The sequence below is a fragment of the Strigops habroptila genome, chromosome 8 (assembly GCF_004027225.2).
Source record: "Strigops habroptila isolate Jane chromosome 8, bStrHab1.2.pri, whole genome shotgun sequence".
Lineage (NCBI taxonomy): Eukaryota > Metazoa > Chordata > Aves > Psittaciformes > Psittacidae > Strigops > Strigops habroptila.
In genome coordinates, this window is record NC_044284.2 from 5,995,104 (window position 1) to 6,017,780 (window position 22,677).

Below are 22,677 nucleotides of genomic sequence, written 5' to 3' on the forward strand. Positions count from 1 at the left end.
AGGCAGAGAACAGAAAAGAGACAATGGCGTAAGGACCACTAGTATTTGAGCAAAGGCTCATACAAGTATGGCACTGGGGTTTTGACTTTCAGTTCTATTTTACTCTCACTTTTACTTCTGGTCTGTAAGACGGTGAATTGATTAAATTAGTGGAATGACTGGTCATATACATCCAATGTGAAGAGCACAGGATTGGGCCATGAGTTGGGAATGAAATTTGAGGCAGAGACTGAAAGAAGATAGCTGAGGTTCTTTAGAGTAATATTTAGATAGTTTGCTTCAAACTGCGTAAGAAAAGAAATCATTAAAAGAAGCAAAGACAGAAGATAATCTTTCACACTGCATACACAAATTGTATCAAACACTTCTTTAGAAGATGGGAATGCAAAGCCTGTTAATGTCTCATCTGTTTTATCCTTGGACTTGATTCACTAGTAACTCCGGATTTACTTCAGATTTTATAACATCAACCTTCTAGTAATTTATTTACTATGCAATCAGCAAGACAAATAAGATTCTTTTTAGTCTGCGTTCCTAATTCTACTGTCTATTATTTGCTGTCATATTACCTTGCCAACAAGCACCAACTGTGAGCTGCATGGCTATGTGGGAAGGGTGGATAGGCCAGTCATTGGTCACAAGGTAAGGTTCATACGTTGTTCCATCCATGTATAATGTAACAACAGGAAACTCAACATTGACAACGTAGTAATGCCATTCTTTATCACAAATCTGAAAGACAGAATGCAAGAAAAAATATTAATTAGCACTTACTGCCAGGTGACTAATTCTTTATCTCCCATATGTTTTTTAAATTCTCTGGTTTCCAAATTCCACTCATAGAAGACAATAACATTATTGCAATTTATGCATCACTAAATTTGCTGAAAGTTAAAACAAGGTCGATAAATACTCTTGGCATACTTGCAGAATATATCTGAGAAGCATCTTAAATACACACTCTTTGAAAATGGGTAACAGAAATATCAGGCAATTTGGTATTTGCTCTGCTTTTTCACATTTGTTAATATATTAGTTTCTCAATGTCTGTATCCAATTTTGAAGATATAAAACTGTATGTAAGAAATGCATACTTGGGACATATTAGCATAATTACTGGGCATCCTTATTAGCTTCAGAAGATAATAGATAGTACTTAGTCCCTAGATTGATGAGTTATAGTCAATGATTTGATTCAATTGTTGTTACTAACTTACTGCATTAGTACTTAGAAAATTCTATGCAACGCATCAGGACTTTCATAGTACTAGAAGGACCTTTGTTGTGCTCTGTATACACATGGTTGGACAGGTAGTCTATGTGTCTACCTGATTTGGGCAGGAAACTCAGATCATCTCCATCGTTCATCTTCTGGCCTTAATCTTTTTCCCAGATAGTTAGCAAAGTAAGGATCTATATGGTTTCAATGATACACATCAGCTTTCAAAACCAATAGCAATAGTTACAACATACTTTCAAGATGGCAATATTAATATCAAATCGCAGATGAATTTCTGAGCTGGACAATGAGGTGAACCATTGCAAGATGGTCAAATTAGGTTTTATTTCAGAAATGTACAGCCAGATAAATCAGTGCCTTTGAAGACAGAAGTCTAGTGTCTAAGTATCAATGCCTGCCCAGTCCTTTCTTCCTTGGTTGTATCTTTCAGACGTGAAAGTTCAAAGGAATAAACCATGGCAAATTGGTAGGATGGGCTGTTTTTAAAAATAAAGCAATAGTTACAGTCATGCTCCTTTCAATTCTGTAGAGCTACTTATTTTGATGTATTAAGAAATGGAAGTGCTTGCATGCAGATATCCTTGCTGTTTCATAAAGGCAAGCAGAAAAGGGATGTTTAAACATAACACTTTGTCCTTGGCTGGGTTAAGTGTTATCTGCTGCAATATCTGCCCCTTGAAGGCAAAAGCTAATGTTTTGTTCCAGAAGACATTTCAAAAGGCACTTAATCACTTCTGTTTCAACAGATACATTTATTACTGCAGACATCATAGCTCCATAGCAAGAGATAAATGCAGCAAGAGGCTGCTAGAGCCTTCCTTTTGTAAGCAGTAGACAGCACAAATGTTTTCTGAAGGTTAAATGAACTGAAACCAAAACTGAAAGTAAATAAAGACTGAAAACTTTATTGAACAAACAGCAATCACAAATAGCATTATGTGGTCCTCCCTTTCAACGGAAAACAAGTTTGCCAGGATTTCTGACTGATCATTAGAATGTGATGCATCTAAACAAACGAATGGCGTGCTCAAGTTGGAGTGACCTTGCATGACAAAAACTACAGGCATTAACACTTGATACCTTTCAGAGAACTCTTCCAGAGCATTTCTCTGTTGCAAACCTAAACTGCATCACCTGGGATGCCCCAAGTGCTATTAAATGAGTGAGTAATCCTCCTCAGAAAGTAGAAGAGCACTTTAATACAGCAAACCCAAACAGTCTGGGACATCATTTACAAGAAGTGCATCATAATGTGTAGATGGTCTGATTACTCTATTGACTAACCAATAGGGCAGTTATATTTTTCAAAGAAAATGCTTTTTGAAAGCACAAGATTACATAAATTCCACAATTCAAGACTCCAACAGCGGGTCTCCAGTGCCTCCAAGGAAAACGCAGATGCCCAACTGCATGTGTCCACACTAGGCAAAGTACTTACTAATCTCTATTTTTTTAATGCATCCTGGAACATAAGGCAGTGCAAGTGTAGACAGCTTGGTGAAGTCCTCACACTATCAATCACTTACATGCTTTTTCTTAGATTTCTACACACAAACACATTAAGTTTTATTTTAAAGGGAATTCTGGCACAATTCTCAGCTTGGTGCTTCCTGAGATTTCAAAAGCACCCAAGTTGGTCAGGCGCTTAATTGTCGTTCGATTTCAATCCAGCTTAGGTACACAGATACACGTATATGCCACCAAAAGAACTTTCAAGTATCTGTACTGGGTCCCAGTGTAAATACAAATATTCCACAAGGAAGCAATACAATTATTTAAAAAACTGGAATACATCCCAGTCACTCAGCAGCAGGTAGTGTTTCATGCCTGGCCATTTCACAGGCAACAAAATAATGAAATAAATAAATGTGGAGTGTAATTTGTTATGCTCTCATTTCAGACACCTTCTTCACCTTGTTAACACAGGGAGCCAGTTTTTTGCCTGCATGCACTCCACAGTGGCAATGGAATATAACATGATTGCAGTGAAGCCATGAAAATAACAGTATAAAATATACTGGTTTGGCAAATAAAGACATTTAATAATCTCAAGTAAGGACTTTATTTTTTAAAATCTGATTTATAGAGCTATCCTAATGAGACAAGATTACAGCTGAGTAAGCTTGGCTTTCAAAGACTGCTGGATGGCTAGGTTGGTCTGATCACCCTATTGTGTCAGACTGCCTCTAAAATGTATTCATCAAATCACACTGAATTAACCAGCTTGAAGTCTTAGTGCTGATTACAAACCACTGATCTGGAATGTGCTTTTATGAAACAGATGAAAGCAGACTCACATGTAAGTCTTATGAAGTTTCCCACGACATTAAAACTAATGAGGAACGTCAGAGATTTTTCAGTTGAATACTGGAATGCTTAGGAATGAACCAAAACTATAGTACTTCGGTCTGAAAACCACATGGTGCTTAGAAACAGACTTTGCTGTTTGCAAAGCGTCTTTTTCCAGCTTTGTACATAAGGGCTATGCATGCACACACAAGAACATGCACTTTACAGCTTACAACTTTTTTAGCCTCACTTAAGTCAGCTGGGGCATACTCATGCAAAATATATCATTCACCTGTTTGGCTAGATACACAAAGATAAGTTGCAGTTTGAGTAGTTCATTACTGAAGAGCCATGCATGCTCACAGCCCTCTGACTAGCTTCCTGAAAGCCCCTTAAGTAATTGTTCAGCAGACCACTGACTGTGACCATGCACACAGCTCTGTGCATCCTGTCAGTACTCTTCAGAGCACATTTTGAATCTATCCCTTTAGAGCTGAGACAGCAGATATTACTTCCATCTTTCTGGTTTGTGTGACTTTGCTGACAAAGTGGTCTCAGAATACACTCAAACATCCACGAAAAAGCAGTAAATGGAAGAAGAAAAGGAAAGCAAGGAAAGCTTTCTACTTAGAAGAAAGAGCACTACTTAGGGCAGGTGTAAGAGACAAACTCCTTCTTTCTGCCTAAGTAGTCTGAACCATTATTTTCTACAGGTTGTTTGAAGAAAGCACCTTAATCCAGCTCCAAAAAAACAGGCCATGCCACTCTATTCACTTCTTTATGCCTGTTGTAGTGTCTTAACATGCTCTGAACCTCTCATTCCCACCCCCCCACGCCCCCCCAGCATTCTTTAGACCACATCTAAAATATTCTACCTAGTTTTGGACACCTGAATACAAGAAATACAGGGACAACAAAATGGCCAGCTCTTGCCATGTGAGGAGAGGCTAGAAATTAGCCTGGAGTGGAGCACCATTAGGGGGATGGTAATAGCAGCCTTCCAGTGCCTAGGGAGAAGTTACCAGGAAGACAGAGACAGGCTTTTCAAAGTGATGCATGCTGTGACAGGGAGACAATGGACATAAATTGAAACAAGACAGGTTCCACTCTTGCTTACCTAGTACTTCTCTTCTGTTAACTGATGACTGCTAATGTGAACTGGGAGGCTCACCAGAATAACAACAGAACTGCTTTGCAAAACAGACTTTTAAAATTCCCTTTTAGAAATAAACCACCCCAAACCCTAAAATCTCTGGGAGAAAATCCCAAATCATTGGTTTTCATCAGTCATGGTATTTCACTGTAAACATACTTCAGACATAAAAGAGAAAATAAAATAAAACCAAAACCAAACAACAAGGTGCAGGTACAAACTGTAACAATTTCATGTGAGAATGCTAAAATGCTTTCAACCTAATCAGAGTGCTCTTGTCCGTCTTTTCTTTCTTTCTGATTTGGCTAGTATCAGCAGAGAGGTAAACATTTTGAGATAAGCTAAGTTTTCTTTTCTGAAAGAATTTTCCATTTCAAGTATTTGCAAGCAACAACAGAGGAATCCTCCAGGTAACTCCCTCATCCTTACATCCCTCTGAAAAACAGCCCTCCCATCTGTCTTGCAAGTATTTTTTTTTTTCCAGTATTACTCTTTCTCCCGGCTATGAGTTACAGCATTTTATCATTTTATCTATAGCATTTAAAACTATTATAGCACCATAATATTAATTGATATAAAATCAATAAATTCTATACCATTGGTATAGACCACTGATATAGGACCAATTCTGGTCCTATCCCCCCCTTTCTGTTTTGTTTTTGTTAAAATATGTTGCTAAGAACCCGGTCAGCTGCCTGGGTCACATTCTTTCACTAACTCTCATCCCAATCAGACTTAATTCCAGTCTTATTAACTGATTCAAATTTAAACAGTTGCACGAGAATAAATTATACAGTATCTTCTTCAAAACAAGTTCCTAAACAAGGTCAGAATGTCAGCTCTGTTTTGGTGTTGCTCATGCCCAAAGGGAATGCTAATGGGGCTACTGCATCTCCTCAGGGAGGGTACTGGGGCTGAAGGAGAGACTGCTGACAGCAAATTATGTGCTAAAAACTTGAAAATATTAAAAGCTGGGCTGGTGAGGCCAACCTGGCCAGTACTTTATATTTTTGTCACAGTCTAGAGGTGTCTTAAATCTGCAAACACAGAGCTTAATTTTCTGAAAGTGAAAAAAAGATATACACAGAAATGGAAAAGGTGTTCAAATCTCCCCCTCTCTTTTTTACAGAAAAAATTCTAAATATGATTTCCATTAAACACTGAATGAATTAATTCAACTTCTGCAACTGCATTCTTCTCAACAGAGGTGACTTAAGCCGAAAAGAACCCGTGCACTTCTGTTTGTTCAGCCTAACTTTACAGAATATAAATCATCCTCCCTGAACTGATGTGCATCCGCTGGAATGTCACTCCAAGATGTACTGGCCTTTACAGAACTGTAACTGTTTTATACGACCATGCAGCAGTCTTGTCTTGAACTCTGTGTCCTCTCAAGAGATCTGTTTTTTGCAGTTTGGTAGTATTTCAAGAACTAAAACATTTAGGCCAGTCTATAATGAAGACTATAGTGGAGAAGACTATTATATTCACTTACGGCAGAACGGGATCATTAAGGAAAGAAGAACCACATTCACACAGGGATTACGGTACCCAAGCAGCTAGAATACTAATGCTTACCTCTGCTTGCAAGGAGGTCAGGAGTACACTGGGGATTATAAATTGCGTATTTTTATAAAGTAGCATAATAGAAAGTTAGTCACACTTAGTGTGTCAATGCTGCTGCACAAAAATGCCCTCTCCAGTGGTTGTGCATGTCTGGAAAAATGCAAAGTCTACAGAAGGTGATGAAGGCACTGTTTCTACTAATAGAGTTGCAGCGCATCATATCTTCATCAAGAGGTTGAATTATTATCACACTTGTTAATTGATAGTTAATATTCATTATCATTGTCATGCTTTTAGTAACAGTGACACTTTCTATTTGAACATTTACTGTTTTTATAAATCTGCAAGTACTTCAGCAAGCAAAACACCTCAAATCCTTTGTATGCTCCTGTATAGAATAGGTACAGTGCTTATACAAAAACCTTAACAATGGAATAGTTTCCTTATTTGCAAGCATGATGGAGGTCAGCATTGCAAGAATTTTGTAAACATGCAGACACAACTCAGGCCCTGCATTTTTATCTCACTTCACTAAAGACGACAACAAATATAGGGAATCCTTCTTTGAAAATCTTATATTTAAAGGCACTGGCATTACCCACTTGGTTACAGCACCCAGATCAAACCCTCTACCCTGTTCTTAAAGCAGCCACATGCTTTATAAATATGCTTCAAAGCATGGCACCTTGTTCAGAGCACAGAGTGCAGATAATGTTTGGGTGGGGACAGGAAAGATTATTTTAAGAATATCACGTTCTTCTTTGCATCTCAAAAATAGTCCTTTCTGTAAGAGCTTTGTAAAACTTTACAGATTTTGGCACTGTCATTTTCTGTTGGTGACATTGAACAGACACTTAAATGCTTCCAATATATTTTTATAGAAAAACTTTTCTAGATTTTGAGACATCAAAATACTTTTATTATATATAGTTTTGATATATTTTTATAGCAGTGAAAGCACAGTACTGCATACAGAGAGCTCAAATGCAACAGAATGAAAGCCTCTGAAAGAGTTTCATTACACCTTTAATAGGGACCTAAGGAATAGCTGCACTGTAAAAAAGCATACTGGTTTGGAAACATCTGGCAGTGGATTTCAGATAAAGGTGGAAAAGTTACATATATTTGCAATTTTTTGGAAGAAAAAATTGTATATTTACATATACAAAATAATAAGTTTAATATTTAATTATTAATGTATAAATTTAATAATATTTAAAAATAAGGTTTCGTAAGAGGCGAACTACTCATTATGCACAAGACTGATGACTTTGGCATGAAGGCAGTGCAAAGGTGAGCATATAAAAGGCTTTCTCCTCTCCTGCTCTGGGGCTTGTAACTTCTCTCTGATGAATGGGAACTTTAAAGATGTTGTTGAATGAGCTTTTATCTGTTACTTTAGAAACTCATTTAGTATCCTAATGGTTTTCCTATTGTCAGTTCTCATCCACAGGCTTCTACAATTAAGGCATGTGAGTTTAAAAAAGGAAAAGAATGTACCTTAGGGCATTGCTTTTCCTCTAACTGCTGCTTCCTTTTGATTTCTTCTAATAAATTTTTGCCTTAAATTTCAGTAGCTGAGCTCCCTGCAAAAGCTCATTAGGTGATACAGGGAAGTAAGTTAAACAGTTGACTTTTGATCTTTTTTTTTCTCATTGTCTATAAGCACCTTATGATTTCTTTCGTTTTTTATTTTTAATTATCCCATCACCACCAAGAATAAAAGATAACACAGATACACTGCTAAAAAACATCATCCTAGTGGAGACTGCAAGTCTGTAATTCAGTACGCAGACAGTTAGTATTCAGGATGTGCTTATTTCACTGGCCTCCTGGGTTAAACTAGTGCATTTCTGATTTCTAATACAATGAACAAAAATCCATTTCTACTGTGAATATGGAGGTTTTATAGTGAAAATTTGCTTTAGTGAGAATCAACAGAATACCCACTTGAAATTGGCATTGTGCTACAGTATTATCTGCCAGCCTATTCATTTTGCGGTTGAGCTATAGAAAATAAACAAAAGCAAATGCAAACTCAGACTAATCAAATTCATCCAGTAATACAAATTTTTGTGTCTTGTAGCATTATTTATTCTACCCCAGTAATAGGCTCTCTGCATTAGGCCAGACAGTTGCCACACATGTTGGCTTTACTTAATCTAAGCATTGCTGAAACAAAAGGAATAAAACATCTGTAGCAAAGGGTCTGTGTATTCTTCACCACTAAGTGGAGCTGTGTATATTGCAAACCTGTCCCCAATATCTCCACAACCTCGTCAGAAAACTCGAAATAAAGTTCTAAAATATTCACATTATCATATAATCCCTTTGACTTTACCTCTCTACATTTACCCTTTAGCAGCTGCCTCACAAGACACTTTTTTATCCTGTCTTTAAAATCAGTATGCCCTGCCTCTGAAGTGGCAATAGATACAGTATGTATGTAGTAATTAAGACAGGCTGAAAGAAAATTCTACTATACATGGGAAAAGGAGGAATCAATATACTCTCACCAGTTAAATTAACAGGTGGCACCTTGAAAAGCATCATCACAATCTACAAATTCAGGGTATTTTCCGTAAGAATACTGTTGCACACCGAACCTTCACATAAGACTTACAGTTTGAATGTTAGCCCTGCTCGAATTTGATCACAAAGTCTCTCTGAGCAAGTGTCTGAATTCTGACAGCTGGTGGCAGGCAGTGGAGGCAAAAAAACCCACAAACCACCAGATTGCTTTGCTGTGGACCACTGCTTTTATGCTTGAGACTAAAGCATCACCACTCTTCCAATTGTTAGCAGTAGTGGTTGTTAGATGGAGTCATTTGTACTTCTTTGTGAGGAAGGTTTTCCCATCACTGCTGTCTGTATTGGAACCTGGATGTCTCTAGTACATATGCTGATATTATTTTAGCTTCATATATGGGGCAAGAATTTGTTAAATATTCTTCTACATTTGTGTTTTAAATTTATTTCTTTTAAAACTAGCTTCCAAAGACCATTTTATTGTCATGTAAATCTGCAGTTGCAAAGGAATGTGTATGATCAGTCGTAGAATATAGGAGACTGAACATTGTACAAATTAATCCCTTCTTTCTGGAACCTCGACTAAGTATGAGAATAACACTAAGTAGAGAAGGAAGCAAAAGAGAGATTTACCTGCTCCTTATGCAACTCTTAAGCAAGTTATTGCTTCCTCACAGAGGTGAGGAAACTAGGAACACAGTTTGTATTCCCTACCTCTGACTGCACGCATAAAAGGAGGAGAAACCTCTTGGGATTATATTAAGGAGGATGAGAGCCACAGGAATCTCATTCTCATGGCTCTACTAACAGTGGAGCAAGTCTGAGCTCCTAAATGAGGTACTAGTTACATGCCCACAGACAGATAATATGAAACCCTGACAATAATGGCCCTAAAACTCTTCAGATGGCACTATATCGGCACCTTATGTAGGAAGCTAAAAGTAAAGCAGAACACATTTTCCATGACATTATGTTTTGAAACAGGAACTGGAGGGGAAGGATTAGGAGGCACTTCATCACCTTTATAATCTCACTAACTGAAAAGATGATACAGTTTAATGCTAATTATTTTAAAATTATATTTTGTATACCTTATAAAACAAGTATTTCAATACAAACTATTCAGTACAACATATTGATTATAAACCTGATGGATTTCCTCATGTACCTTGCTCAAGTAAATGCTGTACACAAGTAAGTACATATCTAATCACAGTCCTTCCAAACAGGTATTTTCAACTGCTTACTCACTGTCCAGTCCATGGTTTTTTCTTCTGCTTTATGTTTATAAAATTTAGACATTTACTTTCACTTTTAGGAAACAGCCCTAAGATGTGTCTGGTGTTCTTTAGAAAATACAGGTAGACCATGTTGCTAAAATACCTTGTGTTCTGATATTAACGATGCAGTATGGCTTATTTAACATGCCAAACAGCAGTGTGGATGTCCATTATATCATCCTGAAAATTTGGTGGGGGAAGTATCATCTTTCAACAACTTTTTTTTCCTCTTCTTTTTCCCTCTCCTCAACCTTTTCCCCTCCATGTACATCCAAATGAACGTCGAAGGAAAAGCAAGCACCTGAAAGAGCTGAGTCTGTATTTAATACCAAGACTTACAGATGTAAGACATGTTTTCATCTTCGATTTTCCTGAGATAAAATCCTGAATCTTGCAGAGCTCTGTAGTGTATTTTATTTTGAGGTTGACTGACACAGCAAATGTCTTTCATCTCAAAGAAGGAGGTGAACAAAGATACTGCAGTCACCCTGTAGCAACTGGGGCAACTGTTTTATTACTGTGAGCTAGTTTTCATCTGATTTGTGTACCATCCTGAAGTTTAAAAGAGCTAAATATATGGATCTGACTCTGAGCTTTCTAAGATTTATTACCTGTTTTTGTCTAAACTATCTGCCCCATATGCTAGCAAGAGGATGTTAATTGTAGCGTTGACCTCTTTGCTGGATGTTCTCTTAGTCTCCCTTCTGTTGCTGGCATTCTGCCAGGCAAAGTATATCACTGTCTTTGATCGCAGTGTTGTGTGCCCTCTTTTGTAATCACAATATCCACTCCATTACTCTAACATTTAATGAAGCCAACTTTATTCCAGCCACATATTGATGTCTGAGTCATCTGCAAACCAGCTCTTGACAGAGTGTAAAACCTGAAAGGAATTAAAAGATCTAATGGTAAACTTCTATTTGTTAACTGTATTAACAGAAAGGAGGAGGGAAAAAATAATAATCAAAGACGTCTCCCAGCCTCTCATTTTGCAGTCCCCTGATAAGATCTTGCATGGTAGTAGTGCTGGCTCGTTTCCATTTGATTTTGAAATATGTTTGGCTGTTGACCAGGATAGATTCTTCTGTCTCACTCTTGGAAGAGACTACACTACTCTCTACTGCACCTAAAGGCTTTCACATTACTGTAAGATGGACAGGTGAGTTGGTGGGGAAGGATGTGTTAAAAAAAAATAAGAAATCAATGGTTCCTTACTTTCTAGCTTTTAGTTGTACGTATATCTATGTATGAATGCATAATACATATAAATATACATATGCATACCCACACACACAACCTTTGGCGGTTTTTTATTACAACCTAGAGTGAAATAAATTTGAAAGCAGGTTTGCAGAACAGTTTTGGAATTCCAGTGTTTTACAATAAAAAGGGAATATTGTTTTCACTGTTATTATCTAAAATGAATAAACCTCAAAGAGCTCATATCGGTGTTAATATTTTCTTAGACCAATCTGTAGTAGTCTATTAGTTGTGAGTCTCTTATTCTAGTTGTAAAGACTTCAGGGTACTTTCACAGCTTGTATCAGAACAAATAAATTTAAAAACTTCTAAAAAAAGAAATTATCAGAGCATCCAAAGGTATCTAAAAAGTTTTCAGATACTATATATTTAATAGCTGAGTTGGACTGAAATTGAAGCTAAACTACTGAAGTGAAACAGAAAACTGACAACTATTACACAAAGCTATTATTGATATTCCTTCAGCTACCTAATAACAAAGTCTTAGTAGATAATATAACGTAAAATATTTTGTATAAACTGTTATAATGATCCCATAAAGAAATATTCATGGGATTAGGAAGTAACATGTTGATTATTCTTCATCAGAAAGGAAATTTTTCCTGGTCATTAAAATCTTTCTGCATCTCTCTCTCTCTCCCTCAAGTAAATAAGCCTAGTGAACATCATTTGAACATGGTGTTCCGAATTCCGCCACCCTCTTTCCAGGCTGATGGATGCTCTTTAAATCAGAGGATATAATGGGTGCAGCGGAAGTGGCACACTATGTCAGAAGAAATACTCTCTTCTCATAATGCTGTCAGAAACTGATGCCCAGTGAAGGAGGCAGCACTGATTTCAGCAAGTTAGAAAGTCAGAAGGTGAGTAGATCACTTAAATAACCAGTTAGCAACTTTCTCTACTGTTCTTCAATAAATAATAATAATAATAATAATAATAATAATACAAAAGGTTTCCATTTTGGCTGCTCTTTGTTCTCATAGTACTCATTACTTTTAACAGAAACCTTTGCTGAACAGTAACTCATACTGGTATTTTACTCTCTCCCCCCCATTAATTAACACCACTTGATCATTAACTAACAAAACACATAAAAAGTACCCTGATGTAAAGTCAAACAGCACTTAGTAGTCCAACTGTTCATCAGAATTAGTGACCTCAAGGGAGCATTAGATAACTCTTTTGTTTTCAGCTCCTCTTAACGAAGAGAAGTTTACAAGGTATCAGAAAATGTTTGTTGTACAAAACAAAAGATGCCCACAGTCATCAGACCTTCTTCTTAGCATTTTGTAACATATACCTCTAGCAGTGGCTAAAAAATTCAAAGTCTTCATTAGGTCGAATACAACTCTTCCATAAATTCATTCATTGCCATGTGCATTCTACACAGAAGTTGTTCCCAAATAAAAATAAACCAGAGATTTTTGATAATTTTGTACAGAAAACTTTATGGAAGTTTTTCTTAAGTTCACATAAAAATGCCTCCCTCTCCCTTTTACTCAGGTAAGTAGCACGCTTATAGATATTAAGGGTGGCAGATGAAACCATTACTGTAAAATAAAACCTTGCTTTAAAAAAAATAAATGGTAGAAAATTATAACAGAAGAACCCACAGTAAATACTCAGGATTCACTCCACATGTCAGTGTCACAACAAGCTGGGAGCTCAAACTCAATTTTGTGCATAATTATCCATGCTGGCTTTTCCTTCCAACTAGTTTTCTAAATGCTACACAGCATACATTTGAGGCTTAGTTTTATGCTGGACATTCCTGATAAGATAGAACTGTAAATCTCAAAAGAACTACTCAGAATTTGTCAACAGATCACGAGTTCACTGAATCTCTTGAAATCCTACATCCCTACATCCTTACTAAACCAAAACATTTTTCTTTAAGAATACTCAAATATTTTATTTTTAATGTGCAATTTTTAATTGCACATTCACTCATCAACAGAGTAACAGGAAATGAAAAGGTGAGTAAACTATATATATATAGCAGTGTTTATCAGATGTCAATAAACTCTTTATTGCCCACACCTAAAGTAGGCGATTTCTCTTAGCTTTTCACACTCAACTAACCATAACCGATTCTGACCAATGACATGCTTTCCTATCTCTTTCATAAAACAGGAAGCTACATTCCCTATAGTGTATAATATATAACATAATAATGCATATTAATTTGAAGACTTTCAAAGATACCTCCAGTCTTATGTTTCATCAACAGAAAATCTTCAAAAGCTCATTCAGTGACAACATTAGACAGTTAAAGTGAAGGTCCAAACTGAGCTAGGTTGACGTGACTCCAACCTGATCTCACCTCTTGAAAACAAGCACATAGTATGACTGAAAAAAATGTATTTACCATCTTTTAAGAGAAAAATATACTAATGGATTCCACTAAACTTAGGAGAACTAGAACCCAGTTGAAATACTATGTACTATAAAGGTTACTACTAAGGCTCATAAATCATTATTAAAAAAGTCCAAATATTTTCTAAAATGAATACTTACCAAATTTTAAGTCTCATTCATGTTATTTGCTCTTCGCTCATTTGTCTTGCTGTGTCAGTAATAAAAATACATATACAGGAACCACCAATCTTACTACAAGCCTCTATGTCTATGCTCTACAACTGCACCTTCTTTACATCAGCGAGTTATACAAGCTACGGTCTAAAATCAGTTTTAACAAGTGCTTAAATAATGCTGGAAAAAAGAATGAGGAATGCTAATCTCATGTCACTTTCAAATAAGACATCAGCTTCCCTGTTACCCCTTTTAAATTATTTGGCAGTTTTAAGTACGCTTGAAAGATCAGTATTGGCACAAGAAAAGTTTACTCTTTCTAAACCAGTGTTTCACCAGTGGAAGCTCCTCCTATTACCAAAGGCAGGAGATGATGTAGCAGTGCAATCCATTGGACGCGCTCACTGCTTCCCAAATGTTTTCCATTTTAAAGTGGACAGTTATGCTGATGGTTTTTGCAAGGTCCTCTCATGTCTAGCGATCGATCTGATGGCTACAGCTATTTATTTGCAGACCATACCAACATTCCACAAATGAGTTACCTGCACATATAAAAGAATAAGTAAATTCACTAAGGATAATGCAACAAACTGCTTCAGAAATGCAGGATGGCCACTGTCAGCATGGATTTGCCCTCTGAAATCTACTGCTGTGAAAAGCAGGAAAAGAAAAGGAAGAAAGAGGCATTATACCTCCCACCATGAAATGCTGCAGCTTGTCAGGCTCAATAAAATATTTCCTTGGTCCTGTCAGGGTGGGAAACTGCTTCTTTCTAAGTGGAAAGAATGATCAATAGCCTGAGATGAATGCACTTTCCTCCTAATAATGAAACACAGTAACATTCTTTTAAAATCAAGTTGAATCAACCCGTATCTAACTGAATCTCAGGAATAAAAATAACAACCAAAATCTCAGCCCGAATAAACAGTACAAGCTTAATTTTCTGCCTCCAGCTTTAAAGGGCTCATATAATTTTTAGATTTATTTATATGCCAGATATTGATCCATGCTATTTCAGTATAAATCTTCTGTTAAACATCTCTTTAAATTACAGAAATTACTATAAATGTTATATATCCAAATGTCTATATGACCAGAGATTTAAAAATGCAAAGACTTAGGGAGATATAGTCTTTGAGAATTATTCACCAACCAAACACATTATTACCACTCACCAAGTAAGAATAACTTTAAGGGGAAAAGAAACCTGCTAAATCCTTTGACCTCTTACCTAACTGAAATAGCCCAAATACCTCATTTGTTTCATACTCTGAGACCTGAAATCGAATTGACATTTTTTTAATTGAAGTTTTCAATTAGATATTTTATTTTTTGACTGCTAATGATTTTAACAAGCATGTAACTTTTATTTCCAGAAGGTACACATTATCGTAAATACATCCATCAGAAGTGACCAGATAGATTAGGGATAACATTTTCATGTACACTGAGGCCCAAACTGTATTAGTCTCACATTCTTGCATTATTAACATCCTTTCTAATTTTCATGTATAACCAAAATTGAAAAGAACTGTGGGCTTTTGATCAAACTACCTTCGAAGGTAGCTGAAATGACCTTTTGGTCTGTGAGTTTATTCACACCTCAGGACAGCATATATAGAATTCTCCTTTATTTCACTCACGAGGCCTCATCATTCATCTTTGAATCTTACCTGGAATTTAAACCACTTTCTCTGATCTCCGGGATCTGCCTCCTGCTCAGATGATATGTGCAGGGATTCTGCCTGTTAGATATTTCTATTAAGAGATTTGCAATGAACTTATTTCTCACTCTTCTGAGGGCTCAGTGGTACGTATGGCCTGCAAATGGAGTTCTGCTCATGAACTAAATGAAATACAGGTTTAACTAACCTCCTGAAACAAGTAGTATTTGCTCAAAAAACCAAAGAAATACTTTTCAATAATAATATGTAATTAAAAAAAGGACTATGAGTGTTAATACAAACCAAGCCCTCTCATCCTCTGAAATTACTTTTCGAATATCAATATACTTTTTTAAAAATTATTATTATTATTATTTTGGTTTCTGAAAACCTGACTAAAATACTAATACTTGAATGTTAAAGGTTACATTTAAGTCAGGCATCTTAACTGCTGCTGCTCCAAGGACTGAGATTTCAGGCAGCTCAGAAGTCTGGCCACACTCCTGAAGCGGTATTCAATAACTGAGTATTTTTTAAGGAGGATGCACTAAGAGAAAAGGAGATTGTCACTGTTCAGAATGGGATGATACATCCTTCCCTTGCTGTTGGTGTCTGAACAAATATAATGCTTGTTTCAGCCAGTTACTTAGAAATTATGACGGTGCAGAAGGTTCTTTGCTTTTGAGGGCAAACACTTAGGTCAGCTCTGAAAACTAGATTCTGAAGTGACCTTCTCCCTCCTCCTCCTCCTGCCTCTCACACATTCCCACCTTCACACATCACTTACTTCGTTAGACCAAAGCGCTCATCTATTCAAATCCCACAGGAAGTGCTATGTGCTATTCTTTATTCATGAAATAAATATCTAGTCTTGATACCTCAGTTTTCACCTACCACCTGGAAAATAGCAGGATTCCTGGGCTGGACACTCTGTGCACAGAATAGAGCCCACCAGAACACTCTCCTGGGCTAATGACCTCTCTATTGCTGAAAATGATACTGCTGGCTCTTTGAAGGCCTTCCATCACCTGACACATCTCTCTTCAAAGGCTTGCTGCCTCTGAAGGAAGTGTTAACACTGCTTGCAAACTTGCAAGGGCTGCTTTAAACCTACTCAGCAAAGGAAGATACAGCTGACACAGGCATTAAACACCCTTTCACAATTTCCACATTTTGGGAAAGGTGATTTACTTGAAAGATATGTGCTGTGTTGAAGGTTCACAGTGCAACTCGGAGATAAAAGAATTCCTGCTCTTACACAACTCTCACATTAAACTGAGAGGATATCTCTGGAGCATCACTTAGTGTTATTCATATGGGAGCCCACTACTATGATAATTTTGATTATTGCTGTAGTCTGAGATTTAGTTAGCTATACCTGCAGAAAGACATGAGAGGGAGACACTCCTTCCCCATACAGATTACTGTTCTATTTACTTCAGTTCCAGCAGGTAATTAGGACATAATGCAGCTAAAAGAAAATGCTATTTTGCTTTTATTGCAGATAAAAGGTGGCAATGAGTCATATTTGGCTACTGAGTAATTTGTGTAAAGTGAAGAATATAAAGTATAACCATGCTTCTGTGTTTATACTCACAGATAAGTCAGGAAATTATACAACCCAAATATTATGCATAGTCTTTTACTGAAATGGTAACTGCTGGGCCTTTAATTACATAGCTGGCATTTTGCAGAAAGGCTGATTACATGTTACATACCACACAGAGGTAATTACTTATCAGCCATATTTGTGACTTTGCCAGGGAATGCTGTTATTTAGTCAGTATATAACTTGCATTCAGTACTAATCACAATCATGTTCTTAGTGCTTTTATGAGAGGAAACAAGTCAGCATTGAGGAACTGCATCCCAGGATAATCCTGGGTTGACATTAGGGACATGAAACAAATAGACTCTGGGAAGAAATTTGCAATATCAATGGTGCACAAACCCTTAAAGTTTTGTGGATATCATTAAAATAATCATCTAAAAGTTCAAACCTTTATTCATAGTCAAGCTGGCTGAAATTTCGCCTGTGAAGCACTGTTCTGCTGATTGGAAAATGGCTCCTGGATTACATACATCTTCCTAAAATAAAATTACTATTGGTAGAAATGGGACAACAGACTCTTCAGGAAAAACCAAAACCAACACTGAAAACCACACCTTGTTATGTTTGTCGGAACGGGGCAAAAATGGTTCAGGTGTTTTCAAAATTGTGTAGCACTTTTTTAAAGAAAGGAGGAAAAGAAAATCTGAATATTGAGGACAAAAAGTCCAGCATGCTCCCCTAAAGTATATTAGAATAGACCCAAACCAATTGACATGGAACTCCTACAAGAGCAGATACTTCCTTGGGATGAAATTTGGGGATGAAAATTTGGGATGAAAACCCTCACAGAAGGATTTTAAAAATAAAATATGCCTTCAAAATGAAACTACCCATTCGATACTTCTTTTTGAGTTCTTCGATACCAGAAACAAATAAGGGCTTATTTTAGCTGCAGGTTTGTTCCTTTTCATTTTGCTGAGATTCTGCTGACAGCAACTGCACAATGAAGAGAAGGAATGCAGATACTCAGCGATTCCATTTTCCTCAGGTATCTCAGCAGTACAATTTGCTGTTCCAAAACAATTATTTGGAAACAAAGCACAGATTTCTGTATCAACCTCTCTCCTCTCAACTTTCTGTACTCATTTTCTCCTATCTACGGATATCTTTTCCTCCTTTGTCTCTTCACCTCATTGCCTTGCATCTTCCAGTAGTTCCTTCATTTCTATGTTTTTATAGCCAGAACTACATCTCTATTTTTCTGTTGTACAATTCAGAGATCCTCATATTCAACATATCCTGTTGCTTCACTGCTACTTTTCTCCCTTCCAATACTCCCAGTCAGACTCAAGAGCCAGCTGTATGCTTTTTCAGAGGTATTACTCCTCATGGAGAGGATTAGATTGAATTTGTATTTCTTCTTTTGTAAAGCACTCATCAATTCATGATCAACAACACCATTCTAGTGTTTGCAGCTACATTTTGTTCAAGGACTGGAATCATTTGTGCCCTACTCAAATTGTGTGTGCTGAATGCAAAGAATAATTTATAGAACAGATTAAGCATGCACAGGGATAAGGAAAAAAAAAAAAGCTATGAAGTGACCATGCACCAATAAACATTCTTCAGATTATGTATTAAAAATTAACTGTGGCCATAGAGGTAAGCCAAATCAACCCTAAAAGTAACTTTGGCCAATAACTTTCCTGTCAACATGTATCTTATAGACCAAAATGCCCCAAACACTTCTGATTTAGGCAATCCATCGCTGTCAAGACCATAAATCATTATAAATGTAGATAATTCCAAAAGATAAATGGAAAGACACAAGTTTCAATTTCAATCTTAGATACAGACCTTTCATCATTCCCTAAACACCACAGCTATTAAAATTGGAAACTTTGTATGCATGAGACAGTTATATGACCATTTCCTTCTAAACAAACAATGAAACTGAGATCAGAATTGGGTTTATGTACGTACAGCATGACACACAGGCAGATCACACTCAGGAGCTGAAGCATATCTGACATATTAATGAGTGATACCCATGTATCATTACAGTACTCTCTCAGAATTTACTTCACTTGCCCAAGGCTAATGACTGCGCTGCTTAGTTTGTTATCAATATCCTCTGTAGCACCACTGAGCCTGAGCTCCAGTAGACCACTGCACAGGAAATATGTGGCCTCATGTTCTTTCTGAACCTTAACCATGCTGTGAACAAAAGTTATGTCAGATGGCTGAGATTTTTGATAATTTTGTACAGAAAGCTTTATGGAAGTTAAGTTCACATAAAAATGCCTCCCTCTCCCTTTTACTCAGGTAAGTAGCACACTTACAGATATTAATGGGTGGCAGATGAAACCATTACTGTAAAATAAAACCTTGATTTAAAAAAAATAAATTATCGGTTTTGCCTTTTATGGGAAAAATAAAATATCACAAGCATATATGTGAAATATATATTCTGATATGTAACCCTGTATCTCTTGTCTGTCTGTACCTGGAGATGTGTGGAGGAGATCTGTATCTCCTCTTGAGATTTCCTTTTTGTCTAATATTTACTCTTACTTCCGAAGTATGACAAAGCATCTTCTGAATCATAAGCTTTAAGTATTATTTTTTCATTTAATGCTTTTTATCCTTTCACATTTCAGCTCTACAAGAAAAGATTCTGAAGCTTCTGAAAGGGCTTGTGTATTACATGTTTCCTGATGATGACTAAACATGTCTGAAGGGTGTGAAGACAAGATGCACTTAGTGTGAGAAATCACATTTACACTGTATCTGTCATACCAATATCACAGTTAAACGCATAGTTAATTTACTATCAGAGAAAAGGCAATTCTCTGGGGCAGCCAACTATCAGAGTCAACGTAAGAGAGCATCAAACAGTGTGGGGCTGCGTGCCTCCCTCGAGCGCACAACAAGCATACACCCACCTATGTCTTGGTGCACAGGAGTTGTTAATTTCTATGTAGCATTCCCATCCCTGATGAGGTTAACAGGATGCATTACTGACTGTACAAGTTAATCATGTACTCTCAATTAACCGCACTGAAATACCGTTACAGAAAAGCGATACTTGCATTTCTTCTGCCTACTACAAAAGACTTATTTGTATTCTGATTTTCAAATTATGGGTATGAGTTTAAAACACCATTCATACATAAAGGCTTAATACTCTTTACTCTAGACATAATCTTAACTCCCAATGCATACAAATACATACATCAACAGATTGCTTGGATAATTCAATGTAGTAAAGTTTTAATTTAGTTTTCTGAGCTGACAAAGTAACCAGCTGCACTGAAATTTGGTAATTATTAAAAATATTTTATTAAATTTTCTATGCAACTATTCTATTTCAAGATATAACTGTCAAAAATACCTTGTGTCTTCAGCTCAGACACACTCTGCAACTGATATGCAGCACGTATCTGTCCCACTAGACTATTTCTAACAAATAATTATTGTAAGATGCCCTTAAACTATAAGTACAGCAAAAATGTTAGCAGAAGTATCATGAAATTGGAAACTGACAGGGTTTCTGAAGTCACGGAATTCAAGGCAGATGTTTTTCACAGTTAGTTGTTGTCTCAATAGCAATCACACACACATACTTTTTTCATATCAAAGCTTGAAAGTAGCAACTCCACAACTTGGAACTCAGACATTTCTAGCAGAAACTGATATATTTAGTGTGCAAATTTTAGAAAATACTGAATTGTTGATATTTTCTTTCAAATTTTCAAGCAAATGTTGCTTCATGTAGGAATTAAAGGAGGACTAAGCCTGGAGTCTACACAGTTTTAAAGGATAAAGTTTTTTGTGGTGGTGAGTCTAAGATACCTTAGTCCATGTACATCAATAACCGATTCATTGACTTGAAGGATTGCAGAAGGCTTTCAAATGCTGAAAAGACGGCTCGTTACCCAACTGTCCAGGGCATGAGGAAAAAGAAATCTGAGCAACCTGGTCTAGTGGAAGTGGTGTGCCTCTGGCAGGGGGGTTAGAACTACATAAGTCACCTTAAAGGTCCTTTCCAACCCAAACCATTCTGTGATTCTATGAAATTGGAGGATTACTTGTTTTCCTAAACCTTTATGAAAAGCTTTGTGATGAACAATTAAAGAGACTTCACTCTTTTCCTGAAAACTTCCAAGGGAAGCAATTAAAGGCTTTGCAGAAAATCTTCACTTGTAAGACTCTACCAAGCTAAATATGTTTCCATAAGTCTAAGCCATTGCTATGTGTAACATAAAACTGAAAGGTGGGTGAGGAAGGCAGGGCTGTGTTTTAATTGGCTGGTGAGTAATGTAGGTGCATTTATTTCTTGACTGATTCCTGATGCCTAAATTCCAAACCAAAACAAACTGCTTAACGTGTATGAAAATCACCACTGAAATTTCAAATTAGAATGGCTTTTATATGTAAAAATACATATTATTATATATAAGCATGTGGATAGTTTCATGAAGACCACTGAAACTGCTTAAATACTTAAAGATAAGGCCATAGGTGAATAGTATGCCAGCTCAGGGCTGTGTTTCTGATATCGAACCACAATTAGTCCACCTGAACTAGAAAGTGACAGCCAAGGAAGGGAAAAACAGTACTGCGAGAAATCCAAGTATGACATTCAGAAAGGTCTGAATTTCCTTCCTTTCTGAAGGAAACTGGGCATTTCCTGTTACCTCTGCATACAAAGTAGTATGGTATTCTATTGCACACACATTGAAGTTAGATAAATAAAATCATTTTATGTTTGAATTGTAATATAGAGAATCATAATTCTTAATCTGTTTACTTTAGCTGAGCACTAGGCAGAAAGTTACTGCAATAATCTTCATTACATCAGCCACATTCAGTTAAATATTCAGAACACAGAAAATTAAGACTGAATCTGAAATCAGGGTCTCTGTGCTGGCTATGGAGCGTTACAGCAAACTCTTACTTGGGAGTGCATCCAAATCCATTGATGTCAGCAGAGATGCCTCAGTGACAGACAGCAAGCTTGAGGCCACTTAAACAAAGAATGGAAAAACGCCATGCAGGCTGTGTATCCAATTTCAACAACAACAGTAAATTGCTCTGAACAAGACTGAGTCCACAAGTTAATTGGAGTAAACAAACTGAAAGGGAAAAGGCTGAATTTGTAATAAAACAATCATTGAAAGATGGGAAAATAACTTAGCAAGAGCCTGAACCCTGACTAACTGCTTGAAACAAACACAGTGAAATTCTTCAGTGTCTTGAATACCATTAATTGTCCATTTGGAAGAACACAAGTGCAGGGCCTGGATGATCTGTGCGCTACCAGCCTGCAGCTTATAATTTCTTTTTGAGCAGCTGTGAGTAAATTAGGAATAGAAATTTACCTGGCTGCTGTGAGGATACTTTGAAACTTGGAAGGTAAGCTGCAATATGAAAGCAGAACCTTGTGCAACAGATACGATGTTTCTTTCTGGAAATTTATTTGCTGATGTAGGATTTTTATTACTAGTATTTACGCAAATACTAAAAACCAAAAAAAGACTAATAAAAATATTACAGCTATCAATAATATTAATAAAGCATTTCAGGAATTTTCCTGAAATTATGATTCA

At 36.6% G+C, this 22,677-nt stretch overlaps 1 protein-coding gene and 1 long non-coding RNA gene across 3 annotated transcripts in view; one reads left to right on the forward strand and one right to left on the reverse strand.

Moving 5' to 3' along the window:
* Positions 1 to 12,171, forward strand: part of LOC115611633 — a 40,327-nt gene extending 28,156 nt beyond the window's left edge. The window contains exons 4-6 of the long non-coding RNA XR_003992653.1: positions 10,346 to 10,400; positions 11,131 to 11,216; positions 11,964 to 12,171. This is a non-coding gene — a long non-coding RNA (uncharacterized LOC115611633). The remainder of the gene's footprint in view (positions 1 to 10,345; positions 10,401 to 11,130; positions 11,217 to 11,963) is intronic.
* CLSTN2 (calsyntenin 2) overlaps positions 1 to 22,677 on the reverse strand; it is a 200,232-nt gene that overhangs the window by 31,654 nt on the left and 145,901 nt on the right. For both annotated transcript variants that reach the window (XM_030494868.1, XM_030494869.1), the window contains exon 8: positions 570 to 732. In XM_030494868.1, coding sequence (XP_030350728.1) covers positions 570 to 732 — 163 coding nt within the window. The remainder of the gene's footprint in view (positions 1 to 569; positions 733 to 22,677) is intronic.